Genomic DNA, 19,846 nt, shown 5'->3' with positions numbered 1-19,846 from the left:
TAAGGTTGGAGACAGTATTTAGTGAGTTGGGGGTACTTAGGATGAGGACACTATTGGTGAGTCAGAGTATTAAGGAGAGGGACGGTATTTGGCAAGTCGGAGTATATAGGAGGATTGTTTTTGGCGGGGTGGGGTATTTAGGAGGGGGACAGTATTTGGTGGGGTGGAAGTATTTAGAAAGTGGATGGTATTTGGTGAGTCAGGTATTTAGGATAGGGATAGTATTTGGAGGGTTGGGGTATTTAGGAGAGGGGTCGAGAGTGTGGTGCTGGAAAAGCACAGTGGGTCAGGCAGCATCCGAGGAACAGGAGAATCAACGTTTCGGGCAAAAGCCTTTTATCAGGAGCGGGACAATCTTTGGCAGGGTTGGGGTGTTTAGGAGAAGGACAGTATCTGGCAGGGTTGGGGTGTTTAGGAGAAGGACAGTATCTGGCAGGGTTGGGGTGTTTAGGAGAAGGACAGTATCTGGCAGGGTTGGGGTGTTTAGGAGAAGGACAGTATCTGCCTGGGTTGGAGTATTTAGGAGAAGGACAGTATCTGGCAGGGTTGGGGTGTTTAGGAGAAGGACAGTATCTGCCTGGGTTGGGGTGTTTAGGAGAAGGACAGTATCTGGCAGGGTTGGGGTGTTTAGGAGAAGGACAGTATCTGGCAGGGTTGGGGTGTTTAGGAGAAGGACAGTATCTGGCAGGGTTGGGGTGTTTAGGAGAAGGACAGTATCTGGCAGGGTTGGAGTATTTAGGAGAAGGACAGTATCTGGCAGGGTTGGGGTGTTTAGGAGAAGGACAGTATCTGGCAGGGTTGGGTGTTTAGGAGAAGGACAGTATCTGGCAGGGTTGGGGTGTTTAGGAGAAGGACAGTATCTGGCAGGGTTGGGGTGTTTAGGAGAAGGACAGTATCTGGCAGGGTTGGGGTGTTTAGGAGAAGGACAGTATCTGGCAGGGTTGGGGTGTTTAGGAGAAGGACAGTATCTGGCAGGGTTGGGGTGTTTAGGAGAAGGACAGTATCTGCCTGGGTTGGAGTATTTAGGAGAAGGACAGTATCTGGCAGGGTTGGGGTGTTTAGGAGAAGGACAGTATCTGCCTGGGTTGGGGTGTTTAGGAGAAGGACAGTATCTGGCAGGGTTGGGGTGTTTAGGAGAAGGACAGTATCTGGCAGGGTTGGAGTATTTAGGAGAAGGACAGTATCTGGCAGGGTTGGAGTATTTAGGAGAAGGACAGTATCTGGCAGGGTTGGGGTGTTTAGGAGAAGGACAGTATCTGGCAGGGTTGGGGTGTTTAGGAGAAGGACAGTATCTGGCAGGGTTGGAGTATTTAGGAGAAGGACAGTATCTGGCAGGGTTGGAGTATTTAGGAGAAGGACAGTATCTGGCAGGGTTGGGGTGTTTAGGAGAAGGACAGTATCTGGCAGGGTTGGGGTGTTTAGGAGAAGGACAGTATCTGCCTGGGTTGGGGTGTTTAGGAGAAGGACAGTATCTGGCAGGGTTGGGGTGTTTAGGAGAAGGACAGTATCTGGCAGGGTTGGAGTATTTAGGAGAAGGACAGTATCTGGCAGGGTTGGGTGTTTAGGAGAAGGACAGTATCTGGCAGGGTTGGAGTATTTAGGAGAAGGACAGTATCTGGCAGGGTTGGGGTGTTTAGGAGAAGGACAGTATCTGGCAGGGTTGGAGTATTTAGGAGAAGGACAGTATCTGGCAGGGTTGGGTGTTTAGGAGAAGGACAGTATCTGGCAGGGTTGGAGTATTTAGGAGAAGGACAGTATCTGGCAGGGTTGGAGTATTTAGGAGAAGGACAGTATCTGGCAGGGTTGGAGTATTTAGGAGAAGGACAGTATCTGGCAGGGTTGGGGTGTTTAGGAGAAGGACAGTATCTGGCTGGGTTGGGGTGTTTAGGAGAAGGACAGTATTTGACAGGATTGGAGTATTTAGGAGGGGGACAGTATTTGGCAGGATTGGGGTGTTTAGGAGAAGGACAGTATCTGGCAGGGTTGGGGTGTTTAGGAGAAGGACAGTATCTGCCTGGGTTGGAGTATTTAGGAGAAGGACAGTATCTGGCAGGGTTGGAGTATTTAGGAGAAGGACAGTATCTGGCAGGGTTGGAGTGTTTAGGAGAAGGACAGTATCTGGCAGGGTTGGAGTATTTAGGAGAAGGACAGTATCTGGCAGGGTTGGAGTATTTAGGAGAAGGACAGTATCTGGCAGGGTTGGAGTATTTAGGAGAAGGACAGTATCTGGCAGGGTTGGGGTGTTTAGGAGAAGGACAGTATCTGGCAGGGTTGGGGTGTTTAGGAGAAGGACAGTATCTGGCAGGGTTGGGGTGTTTAGGAGAAGGACAGTATTTGACAGGATTGGAGTATTTAGGAGGGGGACAGTATTTGGCAGGATTGGGGTGTTTAGGAGAAGGACAGTATCTGGCAGGGTTGGGGTGTTTAGGAGAAGGACAGTATCTGCCTGGGTTGGAGTATTTAGGAGAAGGACAGTATCTGGCAGGGTTGGAGTATTTAGGAGAAGGACAGTATCTGGCAGGGTTGGGGTGTTTAGGAGAAGGACAGCATCTGGCAGGGTTGGAGTATTTAGGAGAAGGACAGTATCTGCCTGGGTTGGAGTATTTAGGAGAAGGACAGTATCTGGCAGGGTTGGGGTGTTTAGGAGAAGGACAGTATCTGGCAGGGTTGGGGTGTTTAGGAGAAGGACAGCATCTGGCAGGGTTGGAGTATTTAGGAGAAGGACAGTATCTGCCTGGGTTGGAGTATTTAGGAGAAGGACAGTATCTGGCAGGGTTGGGGTGTTTAGGAGAAGGACAGTATCTGGCAGGGTTGGAGTATTTAGGAGAAGGACAGTATCTGCCTGGGTTGGGGTGTTTAGGAGAAGGACAGTATCTGGCAGGGTTGGGGTGTTTAGGAGAAGGACAGTATCTGGCAGGGTTGGAGTATTTAGGAGAAGGACAGTATCTGCCTGGGTTGGAGTATTTAGGAGAAGGACAGTATCTGCCTGGGTTGGAGTATTTAGGAGAAGGACAGTATCTGGCAGGGTTGGAGTATTTAGGAGAAGGACAGTATCTGGCAGGGTTGGAGTATTTAGGAGAAGGACAGTATCTGCCTGGGTTGGAGTATTTAGGAGAAGGACAGTATCTAGCAGGGTTGGAGTATTTAGGAGAAGGACAGTATCTGCCTGGGTTGGAGTATTTAGGAGAAGGACAGTATCTGTCTGGGTTGGAGTATTTAGGAGAAGGACAGTATCTAGCAGGGTTGGGGTGTTTAGGAGAAGGACAGTATCTGGCAGGGTTGGGGTGTTTAGGAGAAGGACAGTATCTGCCTGGGTTGGAGTATTTAGGAGAAGGACAGTATCTGCCTGGGTTGGAGTATTTAGGAGAAGGACAGTATCTGGCAGGGTTGGGGTGTTTAGGAGAAGGACAGTATCTAGCAGGGTTGGAGTATTTAGGAGAAGGACAGTATCTGGCAGGGTTGGAGTATTTAGGAGAAGGACAGTATCTGGCAGGGTTGGAGTATTTAGGAGAAGGACAGTATCTGGCAGGGTTGGGGTGTTTAGGAGAAGGACAGTATCTGGCAGGGTTGGGGTATTTAGGAGAAGGACAGTATCTGGCAGGGTTGGAGTATTTAGGAGAAGGACAGTATCTGGCAGGGTTGGGGTGTTTAGGAGAAGGACAGTATCTGGCAGGGTTGGGGTGTTTAGGAGAAGGACAGTATCTGGCAGGGTTGGAGTATTTAGGAGAAGGACAGTATCTGCCTGGGTTGGAGTATTTAGGAGAAGGACAGTATCTGGCAGGGTTGGAGTATTTAGGAGAAGGACAGTATCTGGCAGGGTTGGGGGTGTTTAGGAGAAGGGCAGTATTTGGCAGAGTTGGAGTATTTAGGAGGGGGACAGTATTTGGCAGGGTTGGAGTATTTAGGAGGGGGACAGTATTTGGCAGGGTTGGAGTATTTAGGAGAAGGACAGTATCTGGCAGGGTTGGAGTATTTAGGAGGGGGACAGTATTTGGCAGGGTTGGAGTATTTAGGAGGGAGACAGTATCTGGCAGGGTTGGAGTATTTAGGAGAAGGACAGTATCTGCCTGGGTTGGAGTATTTAGGAGAAGGACAGTATCTAGCAGGGTTGGAGTATTTAGGAGAAGGACAGTATCTGCCTGGGTTGGAGTATTTAGGAGAAGGACAGTATCTGTCTGGGTTGGAGTATTTAGGAGAAGGACAGTATCTAGCAGGGTTGGGGTGTTTAGGAGAAGGACAGTATCTGGCAGGGTTGGGGTGTTTAGGAGAAGGACAGTATCTGCCTGGGTTGGAGTATTTAGGAGAAGGACAGTATCTGCCTGGGTTGGAGTATTTAGGAGAAGGACAGTATCTGGCAGGGTTGGGGTGTTTAGGAGAAGGACAGTATCTAGCAGGGTTGGAGTATTTAGGAGAAGGACAGTATCTGGCAGGGTTGGAGTATTTAGGAGAAGGACAGTATCTGGCAGGGTTGGAGTATTTAGGAGAAGGACAGTATCTGGCAGGGTTGGGGTGTTTAGGAGAAGGACAGTATCTGGCAGGGTTGGGGTATTTAGGAGAAGGACAGTATCTGGCAGGGTTGGAGTATTTAGGAGAAGGACAGTATCTGGCAGGGTTGGGGTGTTTAGGAGAAGGACAGTATCTGGCAGGGTTGGGGTGTTTAGGAGAAGGACAGTATCTGGCAGGGTTGGAGTATTTAGGAGAAGGACAGTATCTGCCTGGGTTGGAGTATTTAGGAGAAGGACAGTATCTGGCAGGGTTGGAGTATTTAGGAGAAGGACAGTATCTGGCAGGGTTGGGGGTGTTTAGGAGAAGGGCAGTATTTGGCAGAGTTGGAGTATTTAGGAGGGGGACAGTATTTGGCAGGGTTGGAGTATTTAGGAGGGGGACAGTATTTGGCAGGGTTGGAGTATTTAGGAGAAGGACAGTATCTGGCAGGGTTGGAGTATTTAGGAGGGGGACAGTATTTGGCAGGGTTGGAGTATTTAGGAGGGAGACAGTATCTGGCAGGGTTGGAGTATTTAGGAGGCAGACAGTATTTGGCAGGGTTGGAGTATTTAGGAGGGGGACAGTATCTGGCAGGGTTGGAGTATTTAGGAGGCAGACAGTATCTGGCAGGGTTGGAGTATTTAGGAGGCGGAAGTATTTGGCAGGGTTGGAGTATTTAGGAGGCGGACAGTATTTGGCAGGGTTGTGTCTTGATACAAAACCTTGGTTACTATCAGTCTATCCTTGTGATGGTGTCTCAGGTTTTCAGAGTGAAGAGTGAAGATTATTTTGATTAATCTGACTCTTATAATAAATGATTGTTTCCAGTTTAAGGGCAATCTATGGAACAGATAAGATTAAGAATGCCTTGCACGGCAGCAGTTGTTTCAACACGGCAGAAAGGGAGATTAACTTCATGTTCCCAAGAGGTGAGTTCCCTCCAATGGAATTGATTCTTTATTTCCCTGTTAGTCCCGGGCCAACTCTCCCCGTATCCTTCCCGATCCCATTCCCAAAATACAGGCTGACACCTGTATTCACAGACCTATCACAGGGAACAGCAGGAGGCCATTCAGCCCCACGGTCCTGCCACGGGGAACAGCAGGAGGCCATTCAGCCCCATGGTCCTGCCACGGGGAACAGCAGGAGGCCATTGAGCCCCATGGTCCTGCCACGGGGAACAGCAGGAGGCCATTCAACCCCACGGGGAACAGCAGGAGGCTATTCAGCCCCACGGTCCTGCCACGGGGAACAGCAGGAGGCCATTCAGCCCCACGGTCCTGCCACGGGGAACAGCAGGAGGCCAATTAGTCTGATATCACAGGAGCAGGAGTTGGCTATTCAGACCCACTCGTCTGTTCATCCAGATAGAAACAATTGAGCCCTTCAATGAGACTATCCCAGTTATTGATGACAATGCTGCTGGTCTTCAGGGAAACTCTCCCTCTGTCTTTGTCCAGCCTTGGACAGCTGGTCACGTGAGCTGGGAAAACAGTACCATGGAAGGGACCACCACACCCACCACCCCCCTGCCTGGGTCAGGCTCTGTCCTGCCCTGCCTCTCACGGACAGGATCCATTTCCCCCCCAGGGGTCAGGGTCCATTCCAACCCCACGCCCGGGATTCAGGATCCATTCAGCCGCCCCCACCCCTCAGCCCTGGGGTCGGGATCAGGGTCCGGTCCTGGGGTCAGGGGTCAGGATCCAGCCCTGGGCTTGGGGTCAGGGTGCAGTCCTAGGAACAGGGTTCAGCCCTCAGGTCAGGGGTCAGGGTCCAGCCCTGTGGGCAGAGGTCAGGGTCCAGGCCTGGGGTCACGGGTCAGGGTCCAGCCCTGGGGGCAGGGCACAGGGGTCAAGGTCCGGCCCTGGGGACAGGGTCACGGTTTAGCCCTGGGGCAAGGGGTCAGGGTCTGGTCCTGGAGTCAGAGGTCAGCGTCCAGCCCTGGGGTCGGGGTCAGGGTGCAGCCCTGGGGTCAGAGGTCAGGATCCAGATCTGGGGTCAGGGTTCAGCCTTGGGGACAGGGGTCAGGGTCCAGCCCTGGGGACAGGGTCAGGGTTTAACCCTGGGGCAAGGGGTCAGGATCCGGTCCTGGAGTCAGGGGTCAGCGTCCAGCCTTGGGGTCGGGGTCAGGGTGCAGCCCTGGGGTCAGAGGTCAGGGACCAGACCTGGGGTCAGGGTCCGGCTCTGGGGACAGGGTTTTGGACGGGGGTCAGGATCTGGTCCTGGGGTCAGAGTGCAGCCCTGGGGTCAGGGGTCAGAGTCCAGGCCTGGGGTCAGGGTTCAGCCTTGGGGACAGGGGTCAGGGGACAGGGTCCGGTTTTGGGCACAGGGGTCAGGGTTTAGTCCGGGGGTCAGGGTCCGGTCCTGGGGTCAGGGTCCAACCCTGGGGTCAGAGGTCAGTGTCCAGCCCTGGGGTCGAGGTCAGGGTGCAGCCCTGGGGTCAGAGGTCAGGGTCCAGACCTGGGGTCAGGGTTCAGCTTTGGGGACAGGGGTCAGGGTTTTGGCCCGGGGGTCACGATCTGGTCATGGGGTCAGAGTGCAGCCCTGGGGTCAGGGGTCAGGGTCCGGGGGACAGGGGTCAGGGGGCAGGGTCTGGCTGTGGGCTCATGGGTCAGGGTTTAGCCCGGGGGTCAGGGTCCGGTGCTGGAGTCAGAGTCCAATCCTGGGGTCAGGGCTCAGCGTCCAGCCCTGGGGTCATGGGTCAGGGTCCAGGCCTGGGGTCATGGATCAGTGTTCAGTCCTGGGGTCATGGGTCAGGGTCCAGCCCTGGGGTCAGGGGTCATGGTCCAGGCCTGGGGTCATGGATCAGTGTTCAATCCTGGGGTCAGGGGTCAGGGTCCAGCATGGGGACTGGGTCAAGCCCTGAGGTCAGGGTCCAGCCCTGGGGACTGGGGTCAGGGGTCAGGGGTCGAGCCCTGGCTACAGGGTCCAGCCCTGGGGACAGGGGTGAGGGGTGAGGGTTCAATCCATCAGAGGTGCATTCCTCTTCAAGGTGCATCCCTGAAGCAGATGGGAGGGGCCAGTGGATTGGGAGCAGGAATCCTGGTTTCTTTCCTCCTTCGCTTGCAAGGTCATTGAGAGAGAGCATACAGTTCTAGAGATGTCCAACCCGCCCATACTATCCCAGATATCCCAACCCAATCTAGTCCCACCTGCCAGCGCCCGGCCCATATCCCTCCAAACCCTCCTATCCATATACCCATCCAGATGCCTCTTAAATGTTGTAATTGTACCAGCCTCCACCACATCCTCTGGCAGCTCATTCCATACACGTACCACCCTCTGTGTGAAAAAGTTTCCCCTTAGGTCTCTTTTATATCTTTCCTCTCTCACCCTAAACCTATGTCCCTCTAGTTCTGGACTCCCTGACCCCAGGGAAAAGACTTTGTCTATTTACCCTATCCATGTCCCTCATAATTTTGTAAACCTTTATAAGGTCACTCCTCAGCCTCCAACGCTCCAGGGAAACAGCCCCAGCCTGTTCAGCCTCTCCCTGTAGCTCAGATCCTCCAACCCTGGCAACATCCTTGTAAATCTTTTCTGAACCCTTTCAAGTTTCACAACATCTTTCCGATAGGAAGGAGACCAGAATTGCACTCAATATTCCAACAGTGGCCTAACCAAAGTCCTGTACAGCCGCAACATGACCTCCCAACTCCTGTACTCAATACTCTGACCAATAAAGGCACCTACTGAGATGTTCCTGCCTCTTCTCTGAGCTGGCTTTTCATAGACTCAGCAAATAAACTGTTAGCTCAGATCCTGATTTATCCTGATCCCTATCGGATCACTCCACCTGGATCCACTGTTAACCAAAGGTGTGAAATAAAGAGGGATGAAGTAGAGGGTAAGGTGTCAGGCCGCACACCAGGCATGGAGCTGTTTCGCGGGGGCTGTATGACCCATCAATCCTTGTGTTGAGTGCCCTGTCTGGTCGATACCTGATCCACCACAGTCACTGTGTTCCCCATCTACCAGCATCCCCCTCCCTGTGTCCAGGGGGAATGTGACCAGCTGGGAAAGTGTTGACTTGGATTGTGATGGAGTTTGGTCCCGGAGACATTGCGTTTACCGTTAGTGTGTGACCGGCCTCTGTTTCCCCTCCCCCCACCAGTCACCATCGAGCCATTCCCCGCTGACCAGGCTGCTGTAGATTACCTCAGCAAGTACGTCAACCCCACCCTGCTGAGCGGTCTGACCGAGATGTGCAAGCAGAAGCCCCCCGAGCCTGTTGTGAGTATGAGGAGGGGGGGGGGCAGAGAAAGAGGCGTGGGGATAATGGGGGGGAAGAGGGAGGGGGATAATGGAGGGTGGGGAGAGAAATGAGAGTGTGGTTAATGTAGGTGGGGCCAGAGAGATGGGAAGTGCGGATAATGTGGGTGGGGAGCGGAGTTGGGGAGTGGGGATAATGTGGGTGGGGAGTGGGGACAATGTGGGTGGGTTGCGGAGTTGGGGAGTGGGGATAATGTGGGTGGGTAGCGGAGTTGGGGAGTGGGGATAATGTGGGTGGGTAGCGGAGTTGGGGAGTGGGGATAATGTGGGTGGGGAGCGGAGTTGGGGAGTGGGGATAATGTGGGTGGGGAGTGGGGATAATGTGGGTGGGTAGCGGAGTTGGGGAGTGGGGATAATGATAGGTGGGGAGTGGAGTTGGGGAGTGGGGATAATGTGGGTGGGTAGCGGAGTTGGAGAGTGGGGATAATGTGGGTGGGGAGTGGGGATAATGTGGGTGGGTAGCGGAGTTGGGGAGTGGGGATAATGTAGGTGGGGAGTGGAGTTGGGGAGTGGGGATAATGTGGGTGGGTAGCGGAGTTGGGGAGTGGGGATAATGTGGGTGGGGAGCGGAGTTGGGGAGTGGGGATAATGTGGGTGGGGAGCGGAGTTGGGGATAATGTGGGTGGGTAGCGGAGTTGGGGAGTGGGGATAATGTGGGTGGGGAGCGGAGTTGGGGAGTGGGGATAATGTGGGTGGGTAGCGGCGTTGGGGAGTGGGGATAATGTGGGTGGGGAGTGGGGATAATGTGGGTGGGTAGCGGTGTTGGGGAGTGGGGATAATGTGGGTGGGTAGCGGAGTTGGGGAGTGGGGATAATGATAGGTGGGGAGTGGAGTTGGGGAGTGGGGATAATGTGGGTGGGTAGCGGAGTTGGAGAGTGGGGATAATGTGGGTGGGTAGCGGAGTTGGGGAGTGGGGATAATGTAGGTGGGGAGTGGAGTTGGGGAGTGGGGATAATGTGGGTGGGTAGCGGAGTTGGGGAGTGGGGATAATGTGGGTGGGTAGCGGAGTTGGGGAGTGGGGATAATGTGGATGGGGAGCGGAGTTGGGGAGTGGGGATAATGTGGGTGGGGAGTGGAGTTGGGGAGTGGGGATAATGTGGGTGGGGAGCGGAGTTGGGGAGTGGGGATAATGTGGGTGGGTAGCGGAGTTGGGGAGTGGGGATAATGTGGGTGGGTAGCGGAGTTGGGGAGTGGGGATAATGTGGGTGAGGAGCGGAGTTGGGGAGTGGGGATAATGTGGGTGGGTAGCGGAGTTGGGGAGTGGGGATAATGTGGGTGGGGAGCGGAGTTGGGGAGTGGGGATAATGTGGGTGGGTAGCGGAGTTGGGGAGTGGGGATAATGTGGGTGGGGAGCGGAGTTGGGGAGTGGGGATAATGTGGGTGGGGAGTGGAGTTGGGGAGTGGGGATAATGTGGGTGGGTAGCGGCGTTGGGGAGTGGGGATAATGTGGGTGGGGAGTGGAGTTGGGGAGTGGGGATAATGTGGGTGGGGAGTGGAGTTGGGGAGTGGGGATAATGTGGGTGGGGAGTGGAGTTGGGGAGTGGGGATAATGTGGGTGGGGAGCGGAGTTGGGGAGTGGGGATAATGTGGGTGGGTAGCAGAGTTGGGGAGTGGGGATAATGTGGGTGGGTAGCGGAGTTGGGGAGTGGGGATAATGTGGGTGGGGAGCGGAGTTGGGGAGTGGGGATAATGTGGGTGGGGAGCGGAGTTGGGGAGTGGGGATAATGTGGGTGGGTAGTGGGGATAATGTGGGTGGGGAGCGGAGTTGGGGAGTGGGTGGGGGAGAGGGAGGGTGCGTAGGAGGAAGCCATTTGTGCCCTTGCACCTTTAAGAGCTGCCGAGAATAAATCCCACGCCCCACCCCAACCCACCCCTGAGTCCATCCTGATAAATGTACAGGCACCATAGATAGCCCCAGAGAGAGAGAGAAAGACAGGCGACTGGTGGGCAGGCCAGGAACGCGATGGACAAGGTGAGATCTTCCTGGTGCGGGAATTGAACTACTGCCTGTAGGCATCACTCTGTATCAGACAGCAGCGTTCCAGCTAACTGAGCTAACTCTCCAACCAAAAAACAAAATCCCCTCATTGCCAATTCAGGGCCCACTGCCCCCGGATTTAAAGCGATAGTCTCAGATCACCAAGTCTTCAGTCAATGTTAACTCTTTATTCCTTTTGTAAAGATCTCAGTCCGAACCTTCCCATTAACCTTCTCTGCTCTGAGAGAAAGTGACCCTCTCCTGGGTTATAATGATCCCTTGGGACACCCTGCGGGAACCTTCAAAGACCCAGCCCGAGAAAGAACCAACCCTTCACAGAGCTGGGACAAATACTGGGCCAAGGGAGCCAACTGGACAGCACCGTCCGAGGGGTAACTGGACAGCACCGTCCGAGAGGTAACTGGACAGCACCGTCCGAGAGGCAACTGGACAGCACCGTCCGAGAGGCAACTGGACAGCACCGTCCGAGAGGTAACTGGACAGCACCGTCCGAGAGGTAACTGGACAGCTCCGTCCGAGAGGTAACTGGACAGCACCGTCCGAGGGGTAACTGGACAGCTCCGTCCGAGAGGTAACTGGACAGCACCGTCCGAGAGGCAACTGGACAGCACCGTCCGAGGGGTAACTGGACAGCACCGTCCGAGAGGCAACTGGACAGCACCGTCCGAGGGGTAACTGGACAGCTCCGTCCGAGAGGCAACTGGACAGCACCGTCCGAGAGGTAACTGGACAGCTCCGTCCGAGACGTAACTGGACAGCACCGTCCGAGACGTAACTGGACAGCACCGTCCAAGGGGTAACTGGACAGCTCCGTCCGAGAGGGAACTGGACAGCACCGTCCGAGAGGTAACTGGACAGCACCGTCCGAGAGGTAACTGGACAGCTCCGTCCGAGAGGTAACTGGACAGCTCCGTCCGAGAGGTAACTGGACAGCACCGTCCGAGAGGTAACTGGACAGCACCGTCCGAGAGGTTACTGGACAGCACCGTCCGAGGGGTAACTGGACAGCTCCGTCCGAGAGGTAACTGGACAGCACCGTCCGAGAGGTAACTGGACAGCACCGTCCGAGAGGTTACTGGACAGCACCGTCCGAGGGGTAACTGGACAGCTCCGTCCGAGAGGTAACTGGACAGCACCGTCCGAGAGGCAACTGGACAGCACCGTCCGAGGGGCAACTGGACAGCACCGTCCGAGGGGTAACTGGACAGCTCCGTCCGAGAGGCAACTGGACAGCACCGTCCGAGAGGTAACTGGACAGCTCCGTCCGAGACGTAACTGGACAGCACCGTCCGAGACGTAACTGGACAGCACCGTCCAAGGGGTAACTGGACAGCTCCGTCCGAGAGGGAACCTTCAAAGACCCAGCCCGAGAAAGAACCAACCCTTCACAGAGCTGGGACAAATACTGGGCCAAGTGAGCCAACTGGACAGCACCGTCCGAGGGGTAACTGGACAGCACCGTCCGAGGGGTAACTGGACAGCACCGTCCGAGGGGTAACTGGACAGCACCGTCCGAGAGGTAACTGGACAGCACCGTCCGAGGGGTAACTGGACAGCACCGTCCGAGAGGTAACTGGACAGCACCGTCCGAGAGGTAACTGGACAGCTCCGTCCGAGAGGCAACTGGACAGCACCGTCCGAGAGGTAACTGGACAGCTCCGTCCGAGAGGTAACTGGACAGCACCGTCCGAGGGGTAACTGGACAGCACCGTCTGAGAGGTAACTGGACAGCACCGTCCGAGGGGTAACTGGACAGCACCGTCCGAGTGGCAACTGGACAGCACCGTCCGAGGGGCAACTGGACAGCACCGTCCGAGGGGTAACTGGACAGCTCCGTCCGAGACGTAACTGGACAGCACCGTCCGAGGGGTAACTGGACAGCACCGTCCGAGGGGCAACTGGACAGCTCCGTCCGAAAGGTAACTGGACATCACCGTCCGAGGGGCAACTGGACATAACCGTCCGAGGGGCAACTGGACAGCACCGTCCGAGAGGCAACTGGACAGCACCGTCCAAGAGGTAACTGGACAGTACCGTCCGAGAGGCAACTGGACAGTACCGTCCAAGGGGCAACTGGACAGCACCGTCCAAGAGGTAACTGGACAGTACCGTCCGAGAGGCAACTGGACAGTACCGTCCGAGGGGCAACTGGACAGCACCGTCCGAGGGGCAACTGGACAGCACCGTCCGAGAGGTAACTGGACAGCTCCGTCCGAGAGGCAACTGGACAGCACCGTCCGAGAGGCAACTGGACAGCACCGTCCGAGAGGTAACTGGACAGCTCCGTCCGAGTGGTAACTGGACAGCTCCGTCCGAGGGGCAACTGGACAGCACCGTCCGAGGGGTAACTGGACAGCACCATCTGAGGGGCAACTGGACAGCACCGTCCGAGGGGCAACTGGACAGCACCGTCCGAGAGGCAACTGGACAGCACCGTCCGAGGGGTAACTGGACAGCACCGTCCGAGAGGCAACTGGACAGCACCGTCCGAGAGGTAACTGGACAGCTCCGTCCGAGTGGTAACTGGACAGCTCCGTCCGAGGGGCAACTGGACAGCACCGTCCGAGGGGTAACTGGACAGCACCGTCTGAGGGGCAACTGGACAGCTCCGTCCGAGGGGCAACTGGACAGCACCGTCCGAGAGGTAACTGGACAGCACCGTCCGAGGGGCAACTGGACAGCACCGTCCGAGAGGTTACTGGACAGCTCCGTCCGAGTGGTAACTGGACAGCTCCGTCCGAGGGGCAACTGGACAGCACCGTCCGAGGGGCAACTGAACAGCTCCGTCCGAGGGGTAACTGGACAGCACCGTCCGAGAGGCAACTGGACAGCTCCGTCCGAGAGGTAACTGGACAGCTCCGTCCGAGAGGTAACTGGACAGCTCCGTCCGAGAGGCAACTGGACAGCACCGTCCGAGAGGCAACTGGACAGCTCCGTCCGAGAGGTAACTGGACAGCACCGTCCGAGGGGCAACTGGACAGCACCGTCCGAGGGGCAACTGGACAGCACCGTCCGAGAGGCAACTGGACAGCACCGTCCGAGGGGCAACTAGACAGCTCCGTCCGAGAGGTAACTGGACAGCTCCGTCCGAGGGGCAACTAGACAGCTCCGTCCGAGAGGTAACTGGACAGCTCCGTCCGAGGGGTAACTGGACAGCACCCTCCGAGAGGTAACTGGACAGCACCGTCCGAGGGGCAACTGGACAGCACCGTCCGAGGGGCAACTGGACAGCACCGTCCGAGAGGTAACTGGACAGCACCGTCCGAGAGGTAACTGGACAGCTCCGTCCGAGAGGTAACTGGACAGCTCCGTCCGAGTGGTAACTGGACAGCACCGTCCGAGAGGTAACTGGACAGCTCCGTCCGAGGGGCAACTGGACAGCACCGTCCGAGAGGTAACTGGACAGCTCCGTCCGAGGGGCAACTGGACAGCTCCGTCCGAGGGGCAACTGGACAGCACCGTCCGAGGGGCAATTGGAGGACCCTCACTCAGTATCCCCATCCCCCCCAGAACCTCACTCAGTATCCCCATACCCCCCGACCCTCACCAAGTATCCTCATCCCACCGGACCCTCAATCAGTCTCCCCACCCCCCTCCCCGGACCCTCACTCAGTATCCCCATCACCCCGGACCCTCACCTAGTGTACCCCCCCAGACCCTCACTCAGTGTCCCCATCCCTCCGGACCCACACTCAGTGTCCCCATCCCCCCTCTGGACCCTCACTCATTATCAACATCCCCCCGGACCCTCACCCAGTATCCCCATCCCCCCCGGACCCTCACCCAGTATCCCCATCCCTCCGGACCCACACTCAGTATCCCAATCCCTCCGGACCCTCACTCAGTATCCCCATCTCCCCGGACCCTCACCTAGTGTACCCCTCCGGACCCACACTCAGTGTCCCCATCCCCCCCCTCTGGACCCTCACTCATTATCCCCATCCCCCCTGGACCCTCACCCAGTATCCCCATGCCCCCCCCGGACCGTCACCCAGTATCCCCATCCCCCCTGGACCCTCACCCAGTATCCCCATCCCCCCCCCCCCACCGACCCTCCCTCAGTCTGGAGTAGCCCCATCTCCCTGGCCCCTGTGTAGGGTATTCTGGGAGGAAGGAGGTTCCAGGTGACGGGGAGTGAGGGGTAGGGTTCTGGGGAGTGAGGGGTTTGGTTCGGATGTGACGGGGGAGAGCAGATGATAACGGGGAACGAGATGGAGACGGTGTGACCTTCCTGGTGCAGGAATTGAACCTGTGCACGATAACACCTGCTGGGTTTGTCTCCTGTTACAGACCTGGCTGGCTGATTGGCTGTTGGAGCACAATCCCAACAGTGCTGCTGTGGACGAGGGTAAAGTGAAGGAGCCTGTGGACTGTGTCTTCTGATCACGGGAATACAGCTCAATCCGGCAGGAACTGGAGACCCTGGGCAGCTCGTCCCAAACCGAGACCTTTCGATTGTTCCAAAATGACTACAGCTAATAAATTCCTAAACGATTCCTGAGAATAACTCGCTGCTTCCTTCAATGGTTTTTCACCGTCAGCTGGTTTGAAAAGGCTGCAGGGTTGTGGGTTTATTGGGTCACACACTGGAACCTGAGAGCTCTGTTTATACAGCACCTTGTGTCCTGTACGGTAGGGCATGGCACAACAATGCGGTTGGCTGGACCTAGCTTCGTTGTGATGATTTCGGGAGAGGTAGCCTTCTTTCAGGGAGGATTTCAGACAGTGCCTAAGTTTGCCCCTCCCCTTGGGGGGGGGGTGAGGGGGAATGTATGAGGTCACATGCCACTAATTCAAAGAAAATGTACAGCCCAGGAACAGGCCCTTCGGCCCTCCAAGCCTGAGCCGATCCAAATGCACTGTCTAAACCTGTCGGTCAATTCCTAAGCATTTGCTCCCCCCCTCCTCATGCATCTGTCCAGACACATCTGAAATGAATCTACCGTGCCTGCCTCTACCATTTCTGCTGGCAACGTATTCCAAACGCCCACCACTCTCTGTGTGAAGTACTTGCCGCGTGTATCCCCCTTAAACTTTTCACCTCTCACCTTGAAAGCATGATCTCTCCTTATTGAATCCTTCACCCTGGGAAAAAGCTGGTCTCTATCCACCCTGTCTATATTCCTCATGGTTTTGTAAACCTCAATCAGGTCCCCCCTCAATCTCCCTTTTTCTAGTGAAAACAACCTACTCAACCTCTCTTCATAGCTAGCACCTTCCATACCAGGCAACATCCTCGTAAACCGTCTCTGCACCCTCTCCAAACCGTCCACATCCTTTTGGTAACGTGGCGACCAGAACTGTACACCGGATTCTAAATGTGGCCGACCCAATGTCTTGTACAATGTTAACATGACTCTCCAGTCTGTCTGTATCCTCCTGTATTCTCTGACAGTCCCTTATGCTTTCTGCTACTCCACTTTCAAAGGAGAACACTATGTTACACCCAGCTTTACTGACCCATATTAATCCCACAATCAATATTCCTGATACCTTACCCAAAACAAAAAAAACATGCTGGTGAAGACGTGACGATGGAAATGTTAGCTTGCTCTCTCTCTCTCTCTCTCTCTCTGTCTGTCTCCATGGATGCTGCCTAGCTCGCTGTGATCTCCAGCACGTTTTGTACAGATTCGGGGCAGCTGCAGTAATTTCCTCCTCCTCCCTAAAACCTTCCAGTCTCCAGATATAATCCACTGGAACACCTATCCAGATGGGACAGTCAGGAAGGCAGAAACAACACCTCTGCTGCCTCACGAGGTTAAGGAACTTTGGCATGTCCATGAGGGAGCCTCACCATAGAAAGCATTCTCTCCGGGTACATCACAGCCTGATACGGCAGCTGCTCTGTCCCCAGGACCGGGAGAAACTACACAGAGAGATATGAACACAGCCCAGACCGACCTGCCAACCATTGACTGCAGCTACACTTCTCACTGTCCCAGGAAGGCAGCCAACATCATCAAAGAGCCCTCCCACCCCCAGTTACAATCTCTTCTGTCAGACAGAAGATACACCGACCCACAGGCTCAATGACCCCTTCTTCCCAGCTGTTATTAGATTTCTGATCATTTATCTCCCATTTCAAATTGAACGTCGATCTTGCGTACCTCCTGCGCAGCCTGTCTGCCTCACTCTGTCTAAGCATCCTATGGTCTGTCTGTACTGCTCGCAAAACAAGACTTTTCACTGTACTGAGGTACATGCGACAATAAAGCAAATCAAAAGCACGTCACAGTTTGTGAAATCCAGGGCCTGTGTAAGTCAAAGGTTTCCGTGTTTGAGAAGCATGAACATGTTTTTCTGTTCAGCACACAGAGTTTACAAGCTGGACATTTCCTTTTACACACAGCTTCTAATGCCTGTCCATAATTACCCTGGAACTTACCTTCTGAACCAGCCATTTCACAGGGCAATTAAGGGGGCTTTTTCCTTCACAGAATGCGGGGATTGCTAACCAGACTATTGCCCACCACCGGCTCAGTCAGCATTTCTTAACCATCCCTCAATGCCCGGGGTGGGGGAGGGGGGTGGGGGTGGGGGTGGGGGCAGTTAAGAGCCATCATCATTGCTGTGGGTCTGCAGTCTGCGAGAGCAGTCTTCCTGCCAGGATGGATATTTCCATGGTCACCGTTACTGAGATTAGTTTTGTAACTCCTGACCTTCATTACACCAGTTGGAACCCCCATCAGTCGCCGAGGTGGGATTTGAACCTGCGACCCCAGCAGGGCAAGCATGACGGGCTGAGTGGCCTATTGTGTTCTTTGTTTGTATATTCAGTCAGAAACCATACCCAACACCCATTTAGCTCCAGTTTGAAGTTAGTTGGTAGTGAGAAAATATTCATAGAGGACGTTTGGTTGTTGCTATCATGACCAGTCTATTGTGAGATAGTGAAACAGTTCGTGTCCACGTGTAGCAAGGCCTGGACAATGTCCAGGGAAGGACTATCTCGAAAGACTGCAACAGGTCAAAAAAGGAGCTCATTATCCGTCCCCAGGGAACGAGGGAAGGGAGACACGGTGGTCCAGCTAATGGTGCCTACGGTGCATGAATACATTTTTAAGAAACAGACAATTTAACCATTTCCCCTCAATGTCATTGCTGCTCCCTTCACTGAAAGCCCCACGATCAATATTCTGGCAGTTAAAACGGAGCAGAAGATATTCCAGCCACATACAGGTCCGAGGCTGGGTATACTGCGGCAGGTAACACATCTCCGGCATCCCCAATTACCCCCGGATGGGGGCAGCTCCAACACCATCCAGGACAAAGCAGCCCCCTCTTGATTGGCACCAGATCCACAAACACCCCCTCCCTCCACCCCCAACATGAAGTAGCAGGAGTATGTACAATCAACATGTCCCGGGTCAGTACACACTCCCATCGCAGTCTCAGTGACAGGGAGCGGCCTGTCCCGGGTCAGTACACACTCTCATCGCAGTCTCAGTGACAGGGAGCGGCCTGTCCCGGGTCAGTACACACTCCCATCGCAGTCTCAGTCTGTCCCGGGAGCAGCCTGTCCCGGGTCAGTACACACTCCCATTGCAGTCTCTGTGACAGGGATCAGCCTGTCCCGGGTCAGTACACACTCCCACTGCAGTCTCAGTGACAGGGAGCAGCCTGTCCCGGGTCAGTACACACTCCCACTGCAGTCTCAGTGACAGGGAGCGGCCTGTCCCGGGTCAGTACACACTCCCATCGCAGTCTCAGTGACAGGGAGCAGCCTGTCCCGGGTCAGTACACACTCCCATCGCAGTCTCAGTGACAGGGAGCAGCCTGTCCCGGGTCAGTACACACTCCCATCGCAGTCTCAGTGACAGGGAGCGGCCTGTCCCGGGTCAGTACACACTCCCATCGCAGTCTCAGTGACAGGGAGCAGCCTGTCCCGGGTCAGTACACATTCCCATTGCAGTCTCAGTCTGTCCCGGGAGCAGCCTGTCCCGGGTCAGTACACACTCCCATCGCAGTCTCAGTGACAGGGAGCAGCCTGTCCCGGGTCAGTACACACTCCCATCGCAGTCTCAGTCTGTTCCGGGAGCAGCCTGTCCCGGGTCAGTACACACTCCCATCGCAGTCTCAGTGACAGGGAGTAGCCTGTCCCGGGTCAGTACACACTCCCATCGCAGTCTCAGTCTGTCCCGGGAGCAGCCTGTCCCGGGTCAGTACACACTCCCATCGCAGTCTCAGTGAGAGGGAGCAGCCTGTCCCCGGTCAGTACACACTCCCATCGCAGTCTCAGTGACAGGGAGCAGCCTGTCCCGGGTCAGTACACACTCCCATTGCAGTCTCAGTGACAGGGAGCAGCCTGTCCCGGGTCAGTACACACTCCCATCGCAGTCTCAGTGACAGGGAGCAGCCTGTCGCGGGTCAGTACACACTCCCATTACAGTCTCAGTGACAGGGAGCGGCCTGTCCCGGGTCAGTACACACTCCCATTGCAGTCTCAGTGACAGGGAGCAGCCTGTCCCGGGTCAGTACACACTCCCATTACAGTCTCAGTGACAGGGAGCGGCCTGTCCCGGGTCAGTACACACTCCCATCGCAGTCTCAGTGACAGGGAGCAGCCTGTCCCGGGTCAGTACACACTCCCATTGCAGTCTCAGTGACAGGGAGCAGCCTGTCCCGGGTCAGTACACACTCCCATCGCAGTCTCAGTGACAGGGAGCAGCCTGTCCCGGGTCAGTACACACTCCCATCGCAGTCTCAGTGACAGGGGGCAGCCTGTCCCGGGTCAGTACACACTCCCATCGCAGTCTCAGTGACAGGGAGCAGCCTGTCCCGGGTCAGGACACACTCCCAACGCAGTCTCAGTGACAGGGAGCAGTCTGTCCAGGGTCAGAACACACTCCCATCGCAGTCTCAGTCTGTCCCGGGAGCAGCCTGTCCCGGGTCAGTACACACTCCCATCGCAGTCTCAGTGACAGGGAGTAGCCTGTCCCGGGTCAGTACACACTCCCATCGCAGTCTCAGTCTGTCCCGGGAGCAGCCTGTCCCGGGTCAGTACACACTCCCATCGCAGTCTCAGTGACAGGGAGCAGCCTGTCCCGGGTCAGTACACACTCCCATTGCAGTCTCAGTGACAGGGAG

General features: G+C 55.6%; 1 protein-coding gene across 1 annotated transcript in view; it reads left to right on the top strand.

The window, feature by feature from the left end:
- Positions 1 to 15,211, top strand: part of LOC148139990 (nucleoside diphosphate kinase 5-like) — a 19,316-nt gene extending 4,105 nt beyond the window's left edge. The window contains exons 3-5 of the mRNA XM_087978815.1: positions 5,314 to 5,414; positions 8,600 to 8,718; positions 15,047 to 15,211. Of these exons, the coding sequence (XP_087834941.1) occupies positions 5,314 to 5,414; positions 8,600 to 8,718; positions 15,047 to 15,139 (313 nt within the window). The 3' untranslated portion in view covers positions 15,140 to 15,211. The remainder of the gene's footprint in view (positions 1 to 5,313; positions 5,415 to 8,599; positions 8,719 to 15,046) is intronic.
- Positions 15,212 to 19,846: the final 4,635 nt, after the last annotated feature.

The sequence above is a fragment of the Chiloscyllium plagiosum genome, unplaced genomic scaffold (genome assembly GCF_037043375.1).
Source record: "Chiloscyllium plagiosum isolate Xiang-an unplaced genomic scaffold, Cpla_swu_hap1 HiC_scaffold_35, whole genome shotgun sequence".
NCBI classification, from domain to species: Eukaryota; Metazoa; Chordata; class Chondrichthyes; order Orectolobiformes; family Hemiscylliidae; genus Chiloscyllium; species Chiloscyllium plagiosum.
Note: the sequence above shows the minus strand (reverse complement) of the source record. Positions and strands in the feature narration are given on the sequence as shown.